The sequence below is a fragment of the Chiloscyllium plagiosum genome, chromosome 11 (assembly GCF_004010195.1).
Source record: "Chiloscyllium plagiosum isolate BGI_BamShark_2017 chromosome 11, ASM401019v2, whole genome shotgun sequence".
Lineage (NCBI taxonomy): Eukaryota > Metazoa > Chordata > Chondrichthyes > Orectolobiformes > Hemiscylliidae > Chiloscyllium > Chiloscyllium plagiosum.
Window position 1 is genome coordinate 43,823,181 of NC_057720.1, and position 26,215 is coordinate 43,849,395.

The window sequence follows — 26,215 nt, forward strand, 5'->3', positions numbered from 1 at the left end:
AGACCTTGAAAATGTTTCCATCCACCCGGTCAACAATCTCAAGCAATTGAAATCTAAGAAGAAAATGACACTGACATCGTTCATGGAACTTCTGAATGACAACATCATCTCTGCTCTCTCGAAAAAGAATGTTCAAGCTTTGATTAACATCCTTGCAGCAGTATACCAAAGAATCAGTCTCAGCCTCAATCTTAAGAATACTCAGGTCCTTTCCAACCCATCCCAGAACTAGTGCTGGTCTTCCCCTCCATTAAAATCAATGGAGAAATCCTCCCAATTGTTGAACATTTCGCCTGTTTAGGAAGCTAACTTCATCTAAGCGGCTGTTATATCCAACACTGAATCTAATCCATGAACACCGCATTTGGATACCCAAGGAAGACAGTCTTTAACAACTGCTGCATCCATACGAAGACCAAGATCATCATGTATTAGCAGTCATCCTTCTGATGCTTCTACAAGGAGGACCATCCTTCAAAGATGCTCTGAAGGTTTACTTTAGAAATACAACAGAGGCATCAATAGACCCTCACACTCAGAAGAAACTAACTTGCAGGAATCTCCTGTATGAAGAGACACAATTCTTCAAGACCACCCACTGGGAAGATGAAACACAGAAAAAGAATCTAAGAAACAAATGCCAATGATCTTGAGGCCAAGGACCAATTCCCCGTCCAGTAAACACCTGCAGCTCCAAGATCAGGCTCATCAACCACACAGGTACCCACACAACTCATGCCCAGTGACATGCCAAATCCTCAGTGGACAATTATGCACATTAGCAAATTTTGTCCATTAATGATGGCAGCTGTCTTTGAAAAGTTGGTGGGGATTTGTCTTCTTGAACCACTATCGTCCATTTAGTGGAAGTACACCCATAATAAAATCATGGATGGAAGTTCCAGAATTTTGATTCACGACTGAGGAACAAAGATATATTTCTAAGGCAGGATGGTGAGTGACTTGGAGGGATTGCAGATGGTGGTGTTCCCATAGAGCTGCTGCCCTTGTCCTTCTAGGTACTAGTGGTTGTGAATCTGGAAGGTGCTGTCTAAGGAGCCTTGGTGAATTTCTGCAGTGCATGTTTAGAAATGATACACATTATTGCAACTGAGCATTCGTGGTGAAAGGAGTAAATGTGATGCCAAACAAACAGGTTGCTTTGACCTGGATGGCGGCAAACTTAGAGTTATAGAGATGTACAACACGGAAACAGACCCTTTGGTCCAATTCACCCATGCCGACCAGATATCCTAATCTAATCCAATTCCATTTACCAGCATGCCCATATCCCTCGAAACCCTTCCTATTTATATACCCATCCAGATGCCTTTTAAATGTTGCAATTGTACTAGCCTCCACCACTTCCTCTGGCAGCTCATTCTATTCGTGCATCACCCTCCATGTGAAAAATTTGCTACTGAGGTCCCTTTTAAATATTCCCCCCCTCACCCTAAACCTACACTCTCTAGTTCGGGAATTCCCCCGCTGTAGGAAAACTACTTTGTCTATTTACCCTATCCATGCCCCTCACGATTATTCAAACCTCTATAAAGTCACCCCTCAGCCTCCGACACTCCAGGGAAAACAGCCCCAGTCTATTCAGCCTCTGCCTATAGCTCAAATCTTTCAGCCATGGCAACATCTTTGTAAATCTTTTCTGAACCCTTCCAAGTTTCACAACATCCTTTTGATAGGACAGAGACCAGAATTGCACACAGTATTCCAAAAGTGGCCTAACCAATGTCCTGTACAACTGCAGGTTGACCTCCCAACTCCTATACTCAATGCTCTGACCTATAAAAGCAATCATACCAAATGCCTTCTTCACTAACCCATCTACCTGTGACTCCACTTTCAAGGAACAATGAACTTGCATTCCAAGGTCTCTTTGTTCAGCAACACTCCCCAAGGCCATTAAGTGTGTAAGTTCTGCTCTGATTTGCCTTTCCAAATACAGCAACTCACATTCATCTAAACTAAACTCCACCTGCTACTCCTCGGCCCATCTGATCAAAATCCCGTTATACTCTGAGGTAACCTTCTTCGTTGTCCACTACACCTCCAATGTTGGTGTCATCTGTAAACTTACTAACTATACCTCCTATGTTCACATCCAAATCATTTATATACGTGACAAAAAGTAGTGGACCCAGCTTTGATCCTTGTGGCACTCCACTGGTCACAGGCCTCCAGTCTGAAAAGCAACCCTCTACCACCACCCTTTGTCTTCTACCTTCGAGCCAGTTCTGTATCCAAATGGCTTCTTGAGTACTGTTGAAGTATAATAATCTAGGCAAGTGAGGAGTTGTGCTTTATACTTTTGACTTGTGCCTTGTCAATGGTGGACAGGTTCTGGGAAATCAAGAGATGAATTACTGATGGCAAGATTTCTAGCCTTGGACCTGCTCTTGTATCCACAGTATTTATATGACTAGTTCCATTCAATTTCTGGTCAATGGTAATCTCTAGATATTGATAGTGTGGGGATTCAGCTCAGTAATATCAAGGCATGTCAAGGGAGGATGAATTAACTGACTATAGTACCATGGTACAGATTGCCATTCAAAATATGGATGTAAAGGGAAATGTATTAACAGTGGGGGATAGCAGAGTTAGGGGAGGATATTCCATTCTCTGCAGCTAAGGGAGTCCCAAATGCGATGGCACCAAGACTCAGGACATCTCTTCTGGGCTGGAAAGGAACTTGAAATAGCAGAGGAAGTATCCAGTTTTCATGGTCCATGAGGATACCAACAGAAGGAGCGGGAAAGAGATTCTGCTCAAGAACTACACATGGCTTGAAATTAAATGTAAAAGGAGAGTCACAGAAGTTGTAATTTCTAGATTACTGCATGAGCCATGTGCAAATTGGCACAGAGTAAACAGGTTTAAAGGGGTAATTATGTGGAAAAATGGGTTCGAATTCATGGGGTACTGGCACTAGGAACGGACAAAGACTGGGACAGGCCACGTTTGAACTACGTTGGTACCAGTGCTTCAGGAAATCACATAAATCAGTTGCAGATTGTAAATTTAAATCAGTTGTTTAACTTAATTAGTTGAAGCGGGGGTTCAACTGAAAGGAAGCTTAAAAAATCAAAAAGAAATGAGAGAGTAGAAGGGCAGGGTAGTGAAGGGGAAAGTCATAATCCAAGTCTGACAGGAAGAGGCAAAAAAAAAGCAGAAACATGTGGCAGAAATTAGAACTAGAATAACAGCAGTAAAAAGTTAAAGCTTAAGTCTCATTACCCAAATACATGCAGCATTTGTAACAAGGAAGATGAATTAATAACAAGACTGGGAACTCAATAGTCAAGGGGACACAATGTTCTGGAGAAACAAATAAAAAGAAAAGAGGGGCGGCACGGTGGCAAGCACTGCTGCCTCACAGCGCCAGAGACCCGGGTTCAATTCCCGACTCAGACGACTGACTGTGTTGAGTTTGCACATTCTCCCCGTGTCTGCGTGGGTTTCCTCCGGGTGCTCCGGCCCACAGTCCAAAGATGTGCAGGTCAGGTGAATTGGCCATCTAAATTGCCCGTAGTGTTAGGTAAAGGGGTAAATGTAGGGAAATGGGTGGGTTGCGCTTCGGCGGGTCGGTGTGGACTTGTTGGGCCGAAGGGCCTGTTTCCACACTGTAAGTAATCTAATCTAAAAAAAAGGTGGTGTAAATTTGATAACATAAGATGGCATCAGTGCATGGCAAGTAGTGATATAAGTGAAATATAAATCAGTTTGGGTAGATATAAAGAAAATAAAGGAAAAATATAGTCATAAATTGGGAGCCAACTCCCACAGGCTTCCAACTAGGCTCCCGAAACAATGGATAAGCAAGCACAAAGGGCACTATAATTATCATGGGTGATTTTAATTTGCATATTAACTGGACCAATTAGATGAACAAAGCTAACATTAAAGACAAATTTGAAGAGTGCATCAAGGATTCGTTCTTCGAGAAGTACATTGCAGAATCTATCACGGAAAGGGCTGCTTTTCTTCTGTCTAGTGTATAAAGTAGGATTAATAAGAGATCTAGTAGTTAAGGGTCCTCAAGGTTAGTGGCCACAATGTGGTAGAATTGCAGTTTTAGAGAGTGCAATTTGTCTCAAATCAGTGTCCTCAATGCAAATAAGGACAATTATAGTAGAGTGAAGAAAGAATTTTCTAATGCCGGCTGGAAAAATAGATTAGTGGGGAAATGTTAGTCGATGAGCAGTGTTTAATATATACTTAGTATAGCTGAGCAAAAATTTATTCCGGTGCAAGAGGACGACAAACCAGCCAAGGAGGATATCCAAATCATACACAAAGGCATAAAATGTGGCAAAAACTAGTGGTAGGCTGGAGGATTAGGGAATTTCATTTTTAGGAACGAGCAGTGAATGACTACAAAGCCAATAAAAAGGGAGAAAAGTATTCTCAAAGTAAATCAGTAAGAAATATAAACAGCAAGAGCTTCTACTGGTATATAAAAATACTACTTAAAAACACGTGCCACCTTTGGATAACCCAACTGGGAATTAATAATAGGGAACAGGGAAATGACATAATTCAAACCAACATTCAGCATTGACGTTCACAGCCCAACATCTGTCACTGGGAAATGCTAGAGTCCATAACGGAGGAAGAAATAGCTGACATTTAGAAAAGCTACACACAATCAGAGTCAATGTGATATTGTAAAAGGGAAATCATGTTATTTTAGGATTTAACAAGCAGAGTTGATAAAGGCAATCCAGTACATATAATGTATTTGGATTTCCAGAACACATTCAATAAGGTGCCACATAAAAGTTATTAAAGTTAGGATCTCATTGTATTGGGGGGAATGTATTTGCATGGATTGAGAATTGGATCGTACGCAGAAGTTTGTATCAGATTGTAAGCTCGCTGAGCTGGTAGATTTGTTCTCAGGCATTTCATCACCAGGCTAGGTAACATCATATGTGAGCTTCCGATGAAGCACTGGTGTTCTGTCCCACTTGCTATTGATGTGTCTTGGTCTGTTATGGTGGATGATACCACTTCCGGTTCTTTTTTCTGAGAGTCATAGAGATATACAGCACAGAACGAAGGGTCTGTTTCCAACTCGCCCATGCCGACCAGATATCCCAACCCAATCTCGTCCCACCTGCCAGCACTTGGTCCATATCCCTCCAAACTCTTCCTATTCATATACCCATCCAGATGCCTTTTAAATACCTTCTTCGCTGTCTACTACACCTCCAATTGGGTTGGCAAATAGGGTCCAAATCGATATGTTTGTTTATGGAGTTCCAATTTGAATGCCATGCCTCTAGGAATTTTCATGCATGTCTTTGTTTAGCCTGTCCCAGGATGGATGTATTGTCCCAGTTGAACTGGTGTCCCTCTTCGTCTGTGTGCATGTATACTAGTGATAGTTGGTGCTCTTTTGCAATTAACGGGTCTTTTTCAGGTTGGAGCAACTTAATTTGTGGAATGCAACATGCATCGGTCCTCAGGCCACAATTATTTACTACCTTTATAACTGACTTGGAGGATGGGACAGACTGTGATATATCTAAATTTGCTGATGATATGAAAATAGATGGGAGGGTATTTTGTGACAAGAACACTTAGGAATCTGCAAGGTGCTATAGATTGAGTTTGTGGTCAAAAGCTTGGGATATGGAGTTTCATGTAAGAAAATGCGAGGTCATGCAACTTTGGCACAGAAAATCAGAAGACTATTTAAATGTAAGAGACACCAGAACAGTCCAGCATAGAGAGATTCCAATGTTCTTGTGCATGAAATACAACGTTAGTATGCAGATGCATTATGAACTAAGAAGAAAAATGTAACTTTAATCTTTATTGTTATAGAGTTGGAATTTGAAAACAGGGAAATCTTGATCCAACTGTGTAACGTGTTGGTAAGACCACACCTGGAATACCAAGTATAATTTTGGTTCCCGCAGTTAAAAAAGGACAGAGTCATAGAGTTATACAGTATGGAAACAGACCCTTCAGTCCAATACGTCCATGGAGACCAGATATCCCAACCCAAACTAGTCCTACCTGCCAGCACCTGGCCCATAATCCCTCCAAACCCTTCCTATTCATATACCCATTCAGATACCTTTTAAATGTTGCAATTGTACTAGCCTTCACCACTTCCTCTGGCAGCTCATTCCACACACGCACCACCCGCTGCGTGAAAAGCTGCCCCTCAGATTTCATTGACATCTTTTCCCCCCTCACCCTAAACCTATGCTCTCTAGTTCTAAACTCCCCCAACACAGGGAAAAGGCCTTGTCTATCTACCCTATGCATACCCCTCATGGTTTTATAAACCTCTGTAAGGTCACCCTCAGCCTCCAATACTCCAGGGGAAACAGCCCTCGCCTGTTCAGCCTCTCCCTATAGCTGAAATTTTCCAAACCTGGCAACATACTTGTAAATCTTTTCTGAACCCTTTCAAGTTTCACAAGAGGATTGTATGCAATATTCCAAAAGTGGCCTAACCAATGTCCTATACAGCTGCAACATGACATCCAACTCCTGTACTCAATACTTTGGCCAATAAAGGAAAGCATACCAAATGCCTTCTTCGCTATCCTATCTACCTGCGACTCCACTTTCAAGGAGCTATGAACCTGCATTTCAAGGTCTCTTTGTTCAGCAACACTCTCTAGGACCTTACCATTAAGTGTACAAGTCCTGCTAAAATTTGCTTTCCCAAAATGAAGCACCTCATATTTATCTAAATTTAACTCCATCTGCCACTCCTCAGCCCATTGGCCCATCTGATCAAGATCCCATTGTAATCCAAGGTAACACCTTTTTTGTTGTCCACTACACCTCCAATTTTGGCATCATCTGCAAACTTACGAACTATACCTCTTAAGCTCACATCCAAATCATTTATATAAATGATCAAAAGTAGCGGACCCAGCACTGAGCCTGGTCACAGGGCTCACTGGTCTGAAAAACAACCCTCCATTACCACCCTCTGTCTGCTACCTTTGGACCAGTTCTGTATCCAAATGGCTAGTTTTCCCTGTATTCCACAAGATCTAACCTTGCTAACCAGTCTCCCATGGGGAACCTTGCTGAACGCCTTACTGAAGTCTATATTGATCACGTCTACGCTCTGCCCTCATCAATCCCCTTTGTTCCTTCTTCAAAAAACTCAATCAAGTTTGTGAGATGTAATTTCCCACGCACAAAGCCATGTTGACTATCCCTAATCAGTCCTTGCATTTCCAAATACATGTTCACCCTGTCCCTCAGGATTCCTTCCAAGACCTTGCCCATCATCGACGTCAGGCTCACCGGTCCATAGTTCCCTGGCTTGTCCTTAACACCTTTCTTAAATAGTGGCACCACGTTAGCCAACCTGCAGTCTTCCGGCACCTCGCCTGTGACTATCGATAATACAAATATCTTAGCAAGAGGCCCAACAACCATTTCCCTAGCTTCCCCCAGAGTTCTGGGGTACTCCTGATCAGGTCCTGGGGATTTATCCACTTTTATCCATTTTCAAGACATTTAATACTTCCTCTTCTGTAAAATGGACATTTTTCAAGATGTCAGCAGCTATTTCCCTACACTCTGTATCTTCCATGTCCTTTTCTACAGTAAATACTGATGCAAAATACCCGTTTAGTATCTCCCCCATCTCCTGCGGCGCCACACAAAGGCCACCTTACTGATCTTTGAGGGGGCCCTATTCTCTCCCCAATTACCCTTTTGTCCTTAATGTATTTGTAAAATCCATTTGAATTCTACTGAACTCTATACTTGTCAAAGTTATCTCATGTCCCCTTTTCACCTTCCTGATTTCCCTTTTAAGTACTCCTGCTGCCTTTACACTCTAAGGATTCACTTGATCTGTCCTGTCTGCACCTGACATATGCTTCCTTTTGTCTTAACCAAACCCTCAATTTCCTTAGTCATCCTGCATTCTCTATACCTATCAGACTTTTCTTTCATCCTAACAGGAATATACTGTCTCTGCGCACTCATTATCTCATTTCTGAAGGCTTCCCATTTTCCAGCCATCCCATTACCTGTAAACATCTGCCCCCAATCAGCTTTTGAAAGTTCTTGCCTCATACCATCAAAATTGGCATTTCTCCAATTTAGAACGTATACTTTTATATCTGGTTTACCTTCTTCCATCACTATTTTAAAACTAATAGAATAATGGTTGCTGGTCCATACTAGCATTGGAGGCAGTACTAAAGAAATTTACCAGCTGATTCCTGTGACGAATAAGTTGAGTTATCAATGACAGCTAAACAACTGCTTAGCCAAAGCTGGAGATAATTTACCAGAGTTTAGAAAAACGAAACATACAAGATTTCTCCATTAGTAGGAGATCTTCTGTTCACAAACTCCAAACTCTCAGACCCTCAACTCTGAACAGCCAAATTACCTCTCTTTGCCAAGACTGATAAACAGGACTGCCCTGATAAACCTACAATTTCTTCACAACCCTACATTTTTTTCCTCCTCTTGCTCAGATTCTTTCTAACTCCATCTCTCCTGTTTCTTCAATAATTACCAGTTGCCTGGCCCTGTCTCATCCTCACCAGGGACATCCAAGATTTTACATCCACTATCAGTACAATTTAAAACTTTGAAGATCTTATTGAGAAAGATTGAGTCTGTATCCATTGTAGTTTAAAAGATTGAGGAATGATCTTAATTCAGTATGTAAATCCTGAGAGCACCTGAAAGGGTAGATGTTGAAAGGATGTTTCCCTTGCGGAATCGACCAAAGCTAAGGGACACAGTCTGAAAATAAGAAATCTCCCACTTAAGATACAGAGGGGGTAACTTTTCTTCTCTCAGAAGCTCATTAGTCTGTAAAGTCTCTTCCCTTGAGAGCCTTAGCAGGAGAGTCATTGGACATTTTTTAAGGTTGAGTTCGGTTGATTGACATGGGTTCAAAAGGGATAATGAGTAATTTAGAAATTACAGGCGACAAAATACCAATCATGATGTTATCAAATGGTGCCATCGGCTCAAGGGTCTACAAATGACCCATTCCTCTTCCAATTATGATTTCTTCTTCGAGTACAGTCTCAACCAGTTTCCATCCACCACCACTCTCCTATTCCTGGCTGTTGACATGCATACATTGAATAGCAATTTCTTGAACTTCGCTTCCTTCCTCCTGTCTTGTCAAGGTTACTCATATGGGATGTGTATCTTTTTTCATCGGACCCATGGGACATACCTATTTCCGTCATACTCCAGTTCCCAGCTGCATCTCTTTTACCAGTATATTGATTACTTTAAATCAGTGTTTTTTCTGATCTTGATCTTAACTGTAAAATGTCATCAACTTTGCTTTTAATTTCTATCCCAAGCTCATCAAATAATTCATTGAGTAAGGGTCACTGGACACAAAACATTAATTTTGACTTCTCTCCACAGATGCTGTCACACCTGCTGAGGTTTCCTAGCAATTTCTGTTTTTATATCACCTAATAATCATCCACCTCAGATTCTTCTTTTCCTCAACTTCTTCTCCATAGGTTACCAATTAAATTTCATTATAAACACACTCACGTCCAAAGCTACATCAACTATATTTCCCCACATAGTGCTTCCTCACATTTTTTTGTGACTTCTCTGATACTGAAACATTTATAGCAGTGCTTCAGATAGATCTTCCTTTCCCTCTGTGATGGTCCAAATGCTTTTGGGATAAAAAACATTAGATTTTGCGATGGGGTGATGATCCCTTTAAGAACTAGGTTCCTCTGGACTATGATTTCTGGCAATGTCTTGGGATTACAATAAATGATCACTTAACCAGACTTCCTGGAGGATAAACAATATTGAGATAAAATCAAAGTTATTTTTCTGACAGTGATTCTGGGTTCAAACCTGCAAGGAATTAGATAATGCTAGCTCAGAAAAGGAAAAACTGAGTTATGCCAGTATATAGGTATACCTCCGAGAGAAGAGGCACTGCTAGATCTAACCCTATGGAACAAACCCAGGCAAATGGTTGAAGTGTCAGTGGGTAAGCATTTTGAGGATAATGATCATAACTCTAAGTTTTTAAATTATTATGGAAAGGGATAGATAGTGCACAAGTTAAGTGTCTAAAGTGGGCCAATTTCAATATCTTCAGACAGGATCTGGCAAACACAGTGGGAAAAACTACTTGCAAGTAAGTCTACATTTGGAAAATGGGAGCCTTTTAAAAGTAGTACAGTGAGAATTCAGGGCCAGCGTGTTCTTTTAAGAGTGAAGGGCAAGTGCAGAGAATCCTGGATGTCAAAGGATGTTGAGCGTAAGAAAAAGGAAGCATGTTCGGTAGTGTTCATTAAAAACAGGGGAGGCACCTTCAGGAGTATGGTGTGTGTAGGGGGCTGCTTAAGAAAGAAATTATAAGGACAAAGGAGGGCCATGGAATACCTTTGGTAGATCGGATTAAGGAAAACCCCAAGGCATTTTGTAAGTATGCTAAGAGTAAGAGAATGATGAGGGAAAGAGTGGGGTCTATTAGAGACCAAAGGGACAATCAGTGTGTGGAGCCAGAGGACATGGATGAGGTCTTAAACGAATATTTCTCATCTGTGTTCAGAAGAGAAAGGCATTGACGGTAGAGATTTCAGTTGGTATTGTAAAGTCTGATAGCATGTTAAGATTAATAAGAAGGCATTATTAAATGTTTGAGTGAGCATAAAGGTGCACAAATCCCCAGGGCAGAATGAGATGTATCCCAGGTTGTAAGGGGGGTAAAGGAGGAGATTACTGGAGTCCTGGCAGAGATATTTAACATTTTGCTGGCCACAGGTGAAGTTTCAGATGCCTGGAGAATAAACTGTTATGGTTCCTTTGTTCAAGAAGGGCAGCAGAGATAGGCCAAGTAATTACAGACCAGTTAGTCTGATGTCAGTGATAGAGAAATTGTTGGAAAAAATTCTGAAGGACAGGTGTGAATAATACTTCGAAAGGCAGGGATTGATCGGAGATAGCATAGATTTATCACATGGAGATTGAGTTTTTTTTAAATAGGGGATTAAATATATTAATGAAGGTAGTGCAATTAATGTAGTTCACATGGACTTCAGTAAGGTCTTTGACAAGATCCCACATGGAAGGCTGGTTCAAAAGATAAAACCCTATGAGGTCCAAGACAACTTGACAAACTCCCCTTTCACTTAGTTAAAATCCAGTACATTTCTAGCTTTTCCCAGTTCTGATGAAAGGACATCAACCTGAAATCTGAACTATTTCTCTCTCACGGATGTGGCTACCAAGTGTTTTCAGAATTTTTTTAATGTTTAAATACAGGAATAGAAATACTTACTAAATCAGTATTTATAACAGAACAACGACAGAAAATGTCAAAAACATTATTTAAGTTGATGTTAAACAACATCTCAGTTTGGAAAATTTAAAACTCAAATTCAGCAAAATGTAACTTTACCAAGCAAAAATCTTTTCAAAATTTTATACTTCAATATCTGAAAAATTTGTACAAGAACTTCAAATACATGAAAAAGCATAAAGGTTACTTACCTCTGTAAAATGCCATTCTCTTGTGGAATTATTCCATTAATAGCCGCCTGCAAATAAATGCAAAACATAAAAACACTATCAGAACCATATCAATTCCAAAGAACAGAGTTGAAATGTTAACTATTTCTCTCTCCAAAAGTGCTGCAAGACCTGCTCAGTTTTTCCAAATTAATTTCAGTCTCCCAGCACCTGCAAAATTTTGCCTTCATATCAAGGACATTTGATTAGGCTGAAGAAAAATCGAAGACGACCATTTTGGTGCCAAGAGTGACAACATAGTACAATTTCTGCTGTTGTTGCCATTTCTCCCAGGGTTAACTTTGGCAAAATGAGAGAGAGAGAGAGAGAGAGAGAGAGGGGACATAAGGGCATTGTCTCCTTCTGTCACCATCTTGTGATAGAATCCCAGAATCACAGCAATTTAGGGGCACAGATGTTTTAACCAGATTGCAAGCGTAAATAGATTCTTGAAATTTACAGTGCAGCTGATCATCCAGTTCCTTGTGCATCTGAAATCAAGTGGCCAATTTGTGGATGTAGGTTTGCTCGCTGAGCTGCAAGGTTCATTTTCAAGCAAGCAAACCCACATCCAGAACCTCAATCTGAGCTACAAATCTTCTCAAAACTTGTGAATTTATTTCATTTTTCTGCCCTTTTCATTTTCTTATTCAAAATTAACCACTCTACTTCTGAAAGTTGCTAACAATTCACTCATCACTGCTTCTAGCACATTCCATGCACTAAGAATCTATACATAAAACAATTACTTTAAGCTTTCCTTACAATGTTTGGGTTACCACTTCATTGATTAGTGGAAATTAGTTTCCCATCAATTTTTTTGTGATATTAAACAAGTTCACAAAATTTATTTTAACCTTCACTATTCTTTCAAAAGTCTAATTCTACAAGTCTCTCTGTATAGAGTTTCCAAATTCTACGATATATCATCTTTGTAAATTTCAGGAATGAGCTGAACATGATACAGCGGATACAGACATCCTTCTTCAACTTTCCAAAAGTGAGTACAATACTGTCACAACGGCTTAACCAAAGCTTTTTCCAGCATGTTAGTATGACCTCTTTGTTTCTTGTAGGGAGTATTTTTCCCTGTATCTAAACGATCTCCTGTTTGAACAATTTCCACTGTTTACCTATTAATTTGTTAGTTCCCTTTTTATTTCACCGAAATTAGCTTCAGTACAACAGTACATGTGCACCCCTGCTGCTTTTACCAACATAAAGCCAAAACGTGGAATACGCCATTGTCCAATTAACAACTTTCTTTCACATGATCCAAGTTCTGCTTCAAGGAGTCTGTATATACACAGACACATATCACAATATATATTCAAATCAACTTAAATATACACATAAGTACCATAACAAGAATATAATTTTCTTGGTAAACCATTATTTGCATCAATTGTGACTTTTATGTGTTTTATTTTCTTCCCATCCTTTAATGGGTTATATTTGATATTCCTCAGACCAAGGTTTTACCACAGAATACATACCACAAATTTGCACTGGATAAAAACATCTCCCAAGAGTCATAAAGCATGGAAACAGACCCTTCGGCCCAACTCAGATGAAAATCCAACAGAGCAAATCACAAGATCTGTATATAAAATTAAGTTAATTTATCAATTACTCAAAAAACATTTCCATTGCACTGACTGAAAATCCTCAACTCCAGATAGCTTTTCAAAACCCTAACTTTGTCAGACACAACCAAATGCTTACATTTCTACGTCACTCTTATTTAGGAAGGTAGACCAAAGCCCAAAAGTACAGAGGATGTTCAACATACTAAATCAACAAAATAGCATGTGAGCACCACAAATAAATTACAAAGCACAAAACATGCTCTCCGCTTTGCAATGTTTCTCTCTTCTGTGGTTCTTGCAATTCATCCCATCTTTGTGGTTCGTAGAGTTGCTCACTAAATGTTTGGTGATAGCAGTACACACATGCACACTCTTTCTTCCTCGCTACTGGTATCAGTGGCATCTGGTCTATCTGTCTGCACATCCTCACTTTTAACATGGCTTGCTTGTAAATGGTTCGCTCACAGATTACATGTCTCCCTGCATTAGCTCTTTCTGAGATCCTCAATGGAAGTCGTGGACTATACTTCAAAATAAGTCATAGGTTGTGTAGCCTCAGCATGTGAGAAACATCATCAAATGCAGGATTGCTTTGTGTGACTTGCAATCCTTCTCTGCGTAGCGTGATGCACAAATGCAGCCACTCTCACTGCTCAGTCATTTCCTCCTTGGATTCTCTGCAAACATTGCAGCCATGTAGCTACTTTTCTTGTCTCATTCTAACTGTACACTATATCTCACTTCCTCACATTCGTCAGTCTTCATCTGACTGTGTGCATGTTGCTACCAAGTATCCTGCATCATAGTGAAGCAGTTTGAAAGAGCATCCAACAGTTGGCATTGTGGTAAAGCAGTTCGGGAAGAGTATATTGTGCAGGCAATTGAAGCAGTATGGAGAAAAAGCATCCTGTAGCAGCATCATAGTGAAGGGATTGGTGAAGTGTGTCTAAAAGTGACATCAACAACAAGAATTGAATGTCAAAAGGTATTCAGTTTTTAGGAAGGACATACAAATAGGACAAGATGATGGGGTAGCACTGCTGGTTAAAGAGGAAATTAAGGATTTAGTGAGGACTACAGATGCTGAAAAAATCAGAGTTGGTCAAGTGTGGTGCTGGAAAAATCACAGCAGGTCAGGCAGCATCTGAGCAGCAAGAAAGTCAATGTTTTGGGCATCAGAAATTAACACAATATTAGCTCTGGTGAAGTGGAATCGGCATGGCTGAAGCTTAGAAACACGACGAGGCAGAAAACTATAGTAGGGGTTGTATACAGACACCGAACCGGTTATATGTGCTTGGCCCATATCCCTCCAACCACTTCTTAATCATAGACTTATCCAAATGTCTTTTAAACATTGTAACTATACACGCATCCATCACTTCCTCTCTGGAAGCTCATTCCACACACGAACACTAAAAAAAACTGCCTTTCATATCTTTAAATTTATCTCCTCTTACCTTAAAAATATGCCAGGTAAAAACAATGACTGCAGATGCTGGAAACCAGATTCTGGATTAGTGGTGCTGGAAGAGCACAGCAGTTCAGGCAGCATCCAAGGAGCAGCGAAATCGACGTTTCGGGCAAAAGCTCTTCATCAGGAATAAAGGCATGAGCCTGAAGCGTGGAGAGAGAAGCTAGAGGAGGGTGGGAATAAGGAGAAAGTAGCAGAGAGTAAGAGTTTCAGGGCAGAGGAAATTACCTGGGAGTTGCAGTGGGAGAGGGACTCCCTGAGATTCTTGTAGAGAGAGGAGGAAAACTTCTTCAAGGCAGGCATCCTTGCAAGAGGATTCGCAGTAGGGTTAAAATCAACGAGGTAAAAACAATAACTGCAGATGCTGGAAACCAGATTCTGGATTAGTGGTGCTTCAGGCTCACTGCTCCTCCTCTCTCTACAAGAATCTCAGGGAGTCCCTCTCCCACTGCAACCCCCAGGTAATTTCCTCTGCCCTGAAGCTCTTGCTCTATGCTACATTCTCCCCACCCCCACCCTCCTCTAGCTTATCTCTCCACGCTTCAGGCTCACTGCCTTTATTCCTGATGAAGGGCTTTTGCCTGAAATGTCGATTTCGCTGCTCCTTGGATGCTGCCTGAACCGCTGTGCTCCTCCAGCACCACTAATCCTTAAAAGTATGCCCCCTAATCTTGACATCTCCCATCCAAGGGAAAAGACCCCTGCCATTCACCTTGTCTATACCCCTCATTATTTTATAAACCTCTATAAGATCACCCCTCAACCTCCTCTGCTCCATGAAAAAAGTCCCAGCCTAACCAGCCTCACCTTATAACTCCAACCTTCTATTCCTGGCAACATGCTGGTAAATAATTTCTGAATCTTCTCCTGCTTAATAAGAGTCTTCGTTTAACAGGGCAACTAGAACTGAACAACATACTCCAGAAGATACCTCACCAACGTCCTGTACGACCTCAACATAACATCCCCACGCCTATACTCAAACATCTGAGCAATGAAGACAAGCATGCTAAACACCTTCTTAACCATGTGTGTGATGCATATGGAACTGAAAGAAATTGTTAGATGGAAAACTGTGTTGGACAAACTGATAGGTTTAAAGATAATAAATTTCCAGGGCCCAATATTCTACATTCCAGAGAACTCAACAACACAAGATGCAATGGATACATTGGCGCTCATTAAAATCTTCTACTGATTCTGAAATACTTCCAATGGATTGAGGAGTTGCTGATGTAACCACTCTACTTAAAAAAGTAGACAGAAAGCAGCAAATTATAGACGGGTTAACCTGACATCGGTAGTGGAGAAAGTTCTAAAGTCCATTATAAAAGATTTAATAGCAGAGCACTTAGAAAGCAATGCCAGGTTTGGACAAAATCAGCATAGATTTATGAAAGCTGACAAATATACTGGAATTTTAAGGCTATAGTTAATACAGTTGATTAAGGGAAGCCAGTAGAAGTGGTTTACTTGGACTTTCAGAAGGCCTTCAATAAGGTACAACAGAAGAGATTGGTATGCAAAATTAAAGTGCATGGGATTGGGGTTAGTTTACTGATACGAACAGAGAACTGGTTGGCAGACAGGAAACAAATAGTAGGAATTAACAAGTTTTTTCCACAAGACAGGCAGTGACTACTACTGTACTGCGGGGCTCAGTGCTTGGATTCCATCTATTCACAATACAGAGGAACTTCAACTGTCCGAAAGACAACGATGGCAGTATTTTGTTCGGTTAAACGAATTCCAAATAATCGAATGCCAGATAACATAGCTTAGCCAAGCATTGGGACCTTGTGATCTTGCCAGATAATCCAATATTCAGACAATCAATTGCCAGATAATCAAGGTTTCTCTGTATATAAATGATTTAGATGAAGGGAATAAATGTAACATCTCCAAGTTTGCTCAAAGCTGGATAGGGAGGGTGAGCCATGAGTGGGATACAGACATGCTTCGGTGTGACCTGGACTAGACTAGATTGATTAGGACTACATTCACCTGATAGAAACCTATAAAATTCCAACAGGACTAGACATTTCCTGTGTTTTCCCTATGTTCCCAAATACCCAGAAGTCCAGAACCAGGGGTCACAGATTACAGTTGAAGATAGACCATTTAAGGCTGAGCAGAGGAGAAATTTCTTCACCCATAGATTGGCCTGTAGAATTCTTTGCCATTGGAAACAGTTGAGGCTGCAACACTGAATGTTTTGAGGAGTTGGATATCATTTCATTCCTTTAGCCCTAAGAATTATATGATAAGAAAGCAAGAACAAGGTACTAAATTGGACAATCGGACATAATAATATTGAATGCTAGAGCAGGCTCGAAGGGCTAAATGGTCTGTTTTTTTTTAAAACGTTTGTGTCTCCCTTAAATCTGCTTGCACACTATACACGTGACACACACAAATTAGGAACAGAGGTAGAACCTTTTGCCCTTAAGCTTTTCCCCATGGCTGATCTGTGACCCAATTCCATTGACCGCCCCTCACCAACCCAATAGTAAAACTCAATGAATTAATTGATCTGGCATCAATTGCTATTTGCAAAACTGAGCTCCAAATAGCCTTTGCTTTTAAAAGTGCTTCCTAATTTCACCCAAAAGGATTGGTTTTGATCTTTAGACCGTGCCTCGTCTTAGACTCCCCAAATGGAAATTTATTTTTCTACCTCACCATATGCTCCCCTTACCAGCTTGAAAAAGTTTAACAACATCAGCTCTTAAGTATCGAACTTTCAGGGAGTACAACTCTTGCTTATGTAGTCTCCCTCTCCGCAGAAGTTAACCCTGGAATCGAAGATATCATTCGAGTAAATACATTAACCGTTCTCCAATGCCAGCTAATATATCCTTCCCAGGGTGTGATATCCATAACTACTCAAAGTATTCCAGATGTGCTCCAAACAGGGTTTTGCATAACTGAAGCAGGAATTCCAGCCATGTGTTATCTATTCCTCTAGAAATGGCCATCATTCCAGGAGCTTTTGTAATTATTTTCTGTACCCATTCATAACTTCTCAATGATCTACAAACCCAACCTCACATTGGACCTCACTGGTTCTAGCTATTCATCACACACAGAGCACACGGTTCTATTCTTTTGAGGTCTATATGTTTGCCTACATTGAATTCATTGAAGAGAAAATGAGGTCTGCAGATGGTGGAGATCAGAGATGGAAATGTGTTGCTGGAGAAGCGCAGGTCAGGCAGCATCTAGGGAACAGGAGAATCGACGTTTCGGGCATTAGCCCTTCTTCAGGAATGAGGAAAGTTTGTCCAGCAGGCTAAGATAAAAGATAGGGAGGAGGGACTTGGGGGAGGGGCGTCGGAAATGTGATAGGTGGAAAGAAGTTTCCTTTGGGGCCTTGGAGGGAGGTGAGAGGGGAGGTGTGGGCGCAAGTCTTGCACCTCCTGTTTAAGCAGTCTTGACTATATTGATAAGACAGTGAAAATGAGATTAGATTGCTACCCTCGTGAGATATGGCAGCTGGTCTATGAAAATTCATCTCATGCACAAGCCAAAACACACCATTTTTGATCACTATGTCCTGATAGAATCTTCTTCCCGACCTCTCCGCCCCCACCTCAGTCTGACCTATCACCCTCCCCTTGACCTCTTTCCACCTATCACATTTCCGACGCCCCTCCCCCAAGTCCCTCCTCCCTATCTTTTATCTTAGCCTGCTGGACAAACTTTCCTCATTCCTGAAGAAGGGCTAATGCCCGAAACGTCGATTCTCCTGTTCCCTAGATGCTGCCTGACTTGCTGCGCTTCTCCAGCAACACATTTCCATCTCTACATTGAATTCAATTTGGTACAAATATGCCCATTTGCTTCATCTATCAGCATTTGTAATTTTATGCTTTCATTTCCACTGCTTAATCTTGCCTTCGTGTCTCTTCTATCTTTGTCTGACTTATGTACGTACTCTCTATATTTTTTTAAAAATGTGTGATGTTTTGTACAATTTATTCCTCACACAGTTTCTCTGTCACTGGCACATGTGACTGTTAAGTTTACTATTCCCACAGACATCATAGGATATATTAGACCTATATGGTTTGCAAACATGCACTCTCAATCTGAAACAAATTTGGAACTGACATGCTCAAACCTCCCAAATGCCCACATATTTTCTCATATCTACAAACTACAAAGTGAGTTTCAGTTGCTACATTACATTTACCTCCTCCCACTCTCCCTCAAAACATAGTTCATTGTTCCAACCTCTTGCTCAGACTGCCAGATGTTGCATGCAAATCTACTTTTGCTCATGTTCTCCACATTCACACAGTTTGAGTCCCTTTTATCAATCTTCCTTCATTCACATATTTGTAAGCTGCTTCACTAGTTTGGTCTTGGGAATCTGTTTAGCCCAGTTGGCTGGATCGTTGGTTTACAGAGCAGTGTGATGCCAACAGCGTGAGTTCAATTCCCATCACCAGTTTGAGGTTACCATGAAGGACTTTCCTTCTCAACCTCTTCCCTCAATTGCGGTCTGGTGGCCCTCAAGTTAAATCATCACCAATTGCTTCTCTCTCTCTCTTATGGTCTGGTATGATTATGGCCACACAACAGTTTGGTCTTTCCTCTCTTTAACTCAAAATTAACTATGCCTGGTTGACTCAGGCATGTTTCTTTGGAATAAACACATACCCGCTCCTGACCTTCTCAGTTGATGCTCATGCTGTCACTCACATTCATATTAGCAATTGCCAAATTGAGTATAAGTTTAACCTGTGCTTCAAAGTGAGTCACATGACACTAGATCGACAGCATGTTCACATTTTCTACAGTAGAGAAAAAAAGGAGGAAAATGGTTTACCTATATTGATGTGATGGGTAGGCAAGTAAGCATTCTAGGTTTTGTTCTCTCTTTTGATGGAGCTTAAGTATATGCTAATCAATGCAGGGATATGCTTCCCCCTTGTAATTTGAACTCTAATTCATGTTTTAACACTTTTTTTTGCCATATCTATCATTTTGTAGCATTCATGAATAACTTGTGTGTTTTACTTTCTTGTCGGGGTATCAGGGCCCTGACTGTCTTTCAAATGACTCGACTGCAGCCGACATTCATTTCAACAAGAACCATTTATTACCAGACTATTTACACAGTTAGAATTCTCCATGCAATTTGAGTGTCACCTCCATAACAACTCTCTCCAGGCTCTCTCTAAATGTTTGATCTTACACAATGATCTCTTCAACCTCATGCTTTTAACCCATTACTCCAAATTTCCCAAGTCTTCAGTCCCATTATTTACATTTCTCTCCCAAGCCAATCTCCTCCAAAGTCTCAAACAATCCAAGGGTTCGTCTACAAAACTATTTTACAACTCTCCCTGGTCTTATTCGGATGTTTTCCAAGGTTGGCAGTCTGGTACAGTTTCTTCTATTTTCATTTTGGGTATTTTTGAGCTTTCACTGGTCTCTATTTTTCCAAAGTCAAAGTCATATGTCATGTTTGCATTGGTTCTCTTTTCAAGGATAATAAAAAGGTTCTTTGATTGCTTATGTATTGCTGAAAGAAAACAATTTTGGTGCAACATTTCACCCTGCAGTTGTCAGGATAGATTACGAGAATACAAACAAAGTGAAAACCAACACTTATACTGCGAGACAGGAAGGGACTGATCATCTTGCAAGCAGACTGAGATTGGCAGAGGCTTTGGCATGGAGAGTGCACCAAATAATGATGCTGACAGTTAACTGAGAGACGTGGCTTAAACTTTAAACCATGGGGTTAACACTCATGTCAGAGATGCTGCTATTAAGCCAAATGGATGTTCTATCATACAAATGACTAATACAGTATCATTTTCAGTGTCAATGTGATGCGAGACATGTAGGCCATATGCCTCAAAGACCAAATGGCAGATTCTTTCAGCGATTCACAACAAGCAAGGTACTGACTATATCTAATCAGCCTGTTACAAAACTCAACACAAAGATCCATCGTGAAATAAGATTCAATTACTAAACATTTGATAAGTACTCCAGAATGTGAGATGAATTACACTGACAGCCAATTTATACTAGTTCGGCATGAAGAGTGGCACGTGTGTACTGGAAACTACACATACAAATAAACAAAGGCCTATTCTTTGCAGAAAGAAAACGTGAATGCACTGTATCTGTTTAAACTCAAAATAGGTAACAGCAAATTATTTGTTTCAGCATTAGTTAATTTTATAGGGCAATCAGAGTCAATCTGTCTGGTTTAACATTTAAATAAAGTCTGGCAGTTAACTGTCAATAATCATTGATTGATACTTTCCAGATAGCACTACCTCAACTCCCCAACCAATCAGAAGTTTGATGTTGGTTTTCCGTTTGAATTAATGTTTTTGGGAATTATCCTCCCGGGCAGAAGATGAAAGGTTTCAACAAAATCATGTGTTTTAAATAAGCATTCAAGTTCCATACCAGCAGATGACTGTCTCTCATAATACCTTGTGATGCTTCCTCGAAACACAATCTTAGTTGTTATATTTCCTCAATAGTTCCTTCTTGTTGGTAGTTTGCGATCCATACTCTTTCCCATGGCTAAAGAATTGGTAACTCCCTCACTCAATGGCAGATTCTAGTTAGCTTTTCTCTTTGGACTTCTCACTCTAATCTTGGTTTTCCATGGTAACAATGTTCAATTTATCAGTCAACAAATGGAAGCCAAGTTCAGAACCTTCAATTCATCACAATTCTGTAGATAATCTGTCTTGCAATGGTGATGATCCATAACTCAATACAGTGAAATTAATGTCATCCAATTTTAAGAAGATCTCATGAGTCATACAGTCAATTGTAAATTAATGAACCAATATTCTTTGGCAAATGCTCCAAATTCTCTTCTGCAAATAATGGTTAAGCAGATACAACCATGCCAGGAATTAAAGATTTGTTTTAATAATTTTATCCTCATGTCCGCTGCAATGCTATACAATATTCCATAATAAATATTTTCCCTTTAAACTCAACAATTCATTCCTAATCTTTCAAAATTCTTCATGGCAAGGATGAGATAATTGTTATATTGTGTTAACAGCACGAATTCAACAATTGGATATGAACTCTTCAACAGACTGAATAATCCCTTGCCACAAAATTGACTGTTGGACTCTAACATTTGAATACTCCAAGATAACCTTGAGGAATACTTTGGAGAATACCAATTCTGATATTTTAGGTAATTTCAAATCTTTCAATAAAGACAAACAGATCATCTGTAATCATGAGACGTTTCTGTTGCAAAGGTATTGTCTTAATATAAGGTTGCTGCAGATATATGCCGGTTATCAGACTGGCAGCACTTCCTAATCTGGAGATATTCTTCATCTGTTTTGAGCTTCTCCAATCTCTTGGAACTTGTTTCCTCTGACGTTGACAAGTTTGTTACTGACGGCTATCCGTGTCCTACTATAAACTCAGAAGTCTTGCTTTGCAGCCTCTTCAGACCTCACTCTCGATAAAATATTTGCCGTTATTTGACACTTCATTTGCACGTACTCCATGGTTGAGTTTTCTCTCATCAAACATGGCCTGAAATGCTGAATTATAGATGGCAGCTTCAAAAGTTCCTTCGTGATAATAAGAAGAAACAGTGGTGTGTAATCTGTTACAATAAACCTTTGCTGCCACCCGTCCTCCCAAAAATACTTAACTTCCAACAAACCCGTCTTGCCACAAAGGCTTCTTTTTCTATTGTGGCACATCTTTTCCCTGTTTACATTAGAAAGCTTCTATAATTTACCGGCCTCTGTTTCCATTTTAGCGACGATGCCACCCATGGATGGGAATTGTCCTCCCAGGCAGAAGATGAAAGACACCAGAATAAGAAGCAGAATCTGAAAAGGTTATAATCTTTACATTATTACCTCATACACATGCAAATTGGTATTGGGTAAATCAGATTAGCTGCATGACTGGTATGGGAGAAGTAGGTACTTGTTTGTGGGGCACTGATACCAGTACTAGAGAAGATAGGATCAATATCAATGGGAGGTTTTCCACCTGAACCAGGCTGGGGCTGGTATTTTTGCTAACCATATAACTAAGGGAGGATTGTAAACTGAATAGTGGGGTGCAAGAGAACAAATCTGGAGTAGATGGGGTAAACTTAAGTTTACAGTCAAGAGCAAAAAGCAAGGTATTAACATGGGAAGGAAGGGAGAGAGAGTATAAATCTAATCAACAATAAACAAACATATGACACTAGAATTTAAAAGCAAAAATAATCCATAACTAAAGGCTCAGAGTCTAACTGTGTTTAGCATTTGCAACAAAACAGATATATTCAAGAGTTCAAACAAAAATAAGTATAATCTGGTTGCATTACAGAGAGGTTTGCAAGATGACATGAATTGGGACCTCAATCTTAAAATGACACTTCAGAATTACAAAGAAAATAGGATAAGAGGGAGGGGTACTCTGTTAGCTCATGATGGCTTTATCACAACAGAGAGGGACTATCCAAGTTCAGGAAACCAGAACAGTTTGGGTAGAGATATGAAAAAACAAAGGCAAGAAGTCACTTGAGTGTGTGATAGGATTCCTGATGAAGGGCTTTTGCCCGAAACTTCAACTTTCCTGCTCTTCGAATGCTACCTGACCTGCTGTGCTTTTCCAGCACCACTCTAATCTAGACTCTGATCTCCAGCATCTGCAGTCCTCACTTTCGCCTAGAGTGGTATAGAGGCCCCCTCACTGTGGGCAAGAGCATAAAAGGAAGAAATACTGACTTCTTGTTTGAAAGGCATGGTAATAATCATTGGACATTTTAATCTACACCCAGATGGGAAATCAGAGAAGTAAAAGTAGCCTAGATGAGAGGCTCATAGAAAGCTTTCGGGATAATTTATTAGAGCACAATGGTCTGGAGTTGAACAGACAGCAGGCTATACTAGACAAATTACTGTGCAACAGAATAGGATAACTTAAATAATTATCCCGCAGTGAAAACATTTCTAGGTGGCAGTGACCATAATATGCTTGAATTTTACATTCAATCTGAGGGAAAAAGAAATGGGTTCAAGGCCAGTATTTTAAATTTAAATAAAGCCATTAGGAGGGCACAAAATCAGAGCTGAATACAGTGAACTGGCAAATTAAGTTGAAGAATGGGTCAAGTGATGCGGTAGTAAATATTTAAAGGGGATTTTTGAAAATATACAAAATAGATACATCCTGACAAATTTAAAAAACCTCCAAGTGACAGACCCACTATTCATGGCTCGCTAGCAAGTTAAAAATAGTACCAAACTTAAAAACATAAACTGTCTAACGGCAGGTGGCAAGTCAGAAGAATAAACGGAACATAAAAAAAGTGACCAAAAAAAAACCTAATAAAGACAGCAAGATTAGAGTAGCTAGAAATATTAACAAAGTGAGGACTGGTCCTACAGAAAGTTAGACTGGAGAATTAATAGTGGAAATTTGAAATATAACAGGTAAATCGAACAAGTATTATCATAGAATCCCTACAATATGGAAGCAAGCCATTCAGTCCATTGAGTCCACACCTATTCTCCGAAGAACGTCTTACCCAGAACCATCCCTACCCCCTATAACCCTGCATTTTCCATGGCTAATCACCTAGATTGCACATCCCTGGACATTACAAGCAATTTAGCATAGCCAATCCACTTAATCTGCACATCTTTGGACTGTAAACAGAAAACAGAGCACCAGAAGAAAATTCACACAGATACTGGGAGAATGTACAGACTCCACACGGTCACCCAAGACAGGAACCAAACCTGGGTCCCTGGCGTTATAACGCACCAGTGCTAATCAATGCTACTATGCTGCCCTTAACAGTTGACAAATAAAGAACACAAGCAACATCCCAGAAGCAGAAACACAAGGGAGAGAGGAACTCAAAAATCACAGACACATAATAGTATTGAGTAAATTGTTCAAGTTGTGGGCTTATCTAGAACTGGGGTGACTATTTGGAATTCAGGAGTCACCCATTTGATCAGCAATTTTTTTCATCTCAGAGGGTCATGGCACTTTGGAACTCTTTTCAGGAAAAGATGATAAAAGCAGAGTCCTTGATAATTTTTAAAAGGTATTAAGTAGATAATTTTTTGTCAAGGCGTTCAAACATCATCAGTGGTAGGCACATGGATTGAAGGTTACGATATGATCAACCATTGTATTCTTGAATGGCAAAGCTGGCTTGAGGGGTTGAATGTCCTAACCATGGTTTGCATCCACAGGTATCATGTTGCTAACTGGAATTTGTAATGGCATAATACTACAGAAGGAGTCAGTTAGCTGGATGGACAGTTTGTGATGCAAAGTAATTCTAAAAGCAGGGTTCAATTCCCACACCAGCTGAAGTTACTATGAAGGACTCTCTTTCTCAAACCCTCCCTCCAACTGAAGTATGGTGATTGTCAAGTTAAAACCACTCTCTTGACAGCAGCCCTACGATCAGGTAGGAATCATTCCTGATGAAGGGCTTTTGCCCGAAATGTCAATTTTCCTGCTCCCTGGGTGCTGCCTGACCTGCTGTGCTTTTCCAGCACCACTAATCTTGACTCTGATCTCCAGCATCTGCAGTCCTCACGTTTGCTCAGGTAGGAATATGGCAACTTGACCTTTAATACCACAGAAGTTAACAACTTAATTGTTGAACAAATTTCTGATGGCTATTCCAGCACCACTATTGGTTTAGTCTCAATAGCTCTCTGTCATCAGTTCATTACTTACTGACAGAGATTTTATGAATTCCCCCAACTAGGTGAACCATCCCTAGGAATCTCTCACACTTGTACCTGGGTTGCTGAAGTTCTCCAATTACCTTTGTTTTCTGAGGATCAGCCATTGTTCCTATGGTTTGCACAATGTGATCTCAAATTTAACCATTAGCTTTAGAAATTGACTCTCATTATTTAGTGTTAGGCCTACGTCCTAAAATGTTTTCAGAACTTCTCTAACTCTATAATCATGCTCTTCCTTTGCAAAATCATGCAGGAGATTATTATTCATACAGTTAGGTGTTGTCCTCTGGATTATTTCAGATGCAGATGTTAAGTCAAAAGGTTGTCTGCTGAAGCAATAATAATCAAAAATGGTTGTTGGCATCCTTTACTTCAGCAGGTTTTCTGATTCTGGGTCTACAAATTGTCCACACTCACATTTTCCATTGTGCCTCAGACTCTCTCTGGAAAATTTGACCTGAATATGATTCCAGATCCCAATCTGCTTCACAAACTGTGCATCCCTTCACAAGGAGTAAATCCTTCTTTACTTGCATTAAATTAGATATTACTTCATCTATCACCCTAACAACAATGTGCTCCCACATGAATTCATCTTTTACAGTGCAGTATGCACAATTTACTACTAATCAGTCATGGTAGTTGATAAGGAATCAATGGACTCCCATGGTCTCTGCCTCTTTGTTAACTTTAGCACATTCGATGATCAAGTTCTTACAATATTAAACTTTGCCAAGACTTCAGAACTTCCCTTCAAGATGAATAAACTCTCATCCAGCCCTTGCCTGGTCAGTGTCTGTGATGATTCCAGCGGCATAGAGTAAAGTATTGACTTGATTTTTCTGGTCTTATTATGTACCCTTGAGACTGTTTGAAGCTTGCTG

At 40.2% G+C, this 26,215-nt stretch overlaps 1 protein-coding gene across 2 annotated transcripts in view; it reads right to left on the reverse strand.

The window, feature by feature from the left end:
- Nucleotides 1-26,215, reverse strand: part of faf1 (Fas (TNFRSF6) associated factor 1) — a 415,349-nt gene that overhangs the window by 381,368 nt on the left and 7,766 nt on the right. For both annotated transcript variants that reach the window (XM_043699222.1, XM_043699221.1), the window contains exon 3: nt 11,515-11,561. In XM_043699222.1, coding sequence (XP_043555157.1) covers nt 11,515-11,561 — 47 coding nt within the window. The remainder of the gene's footprint in view (nt 1-11,514; nt 11,562-26,215) is intronic.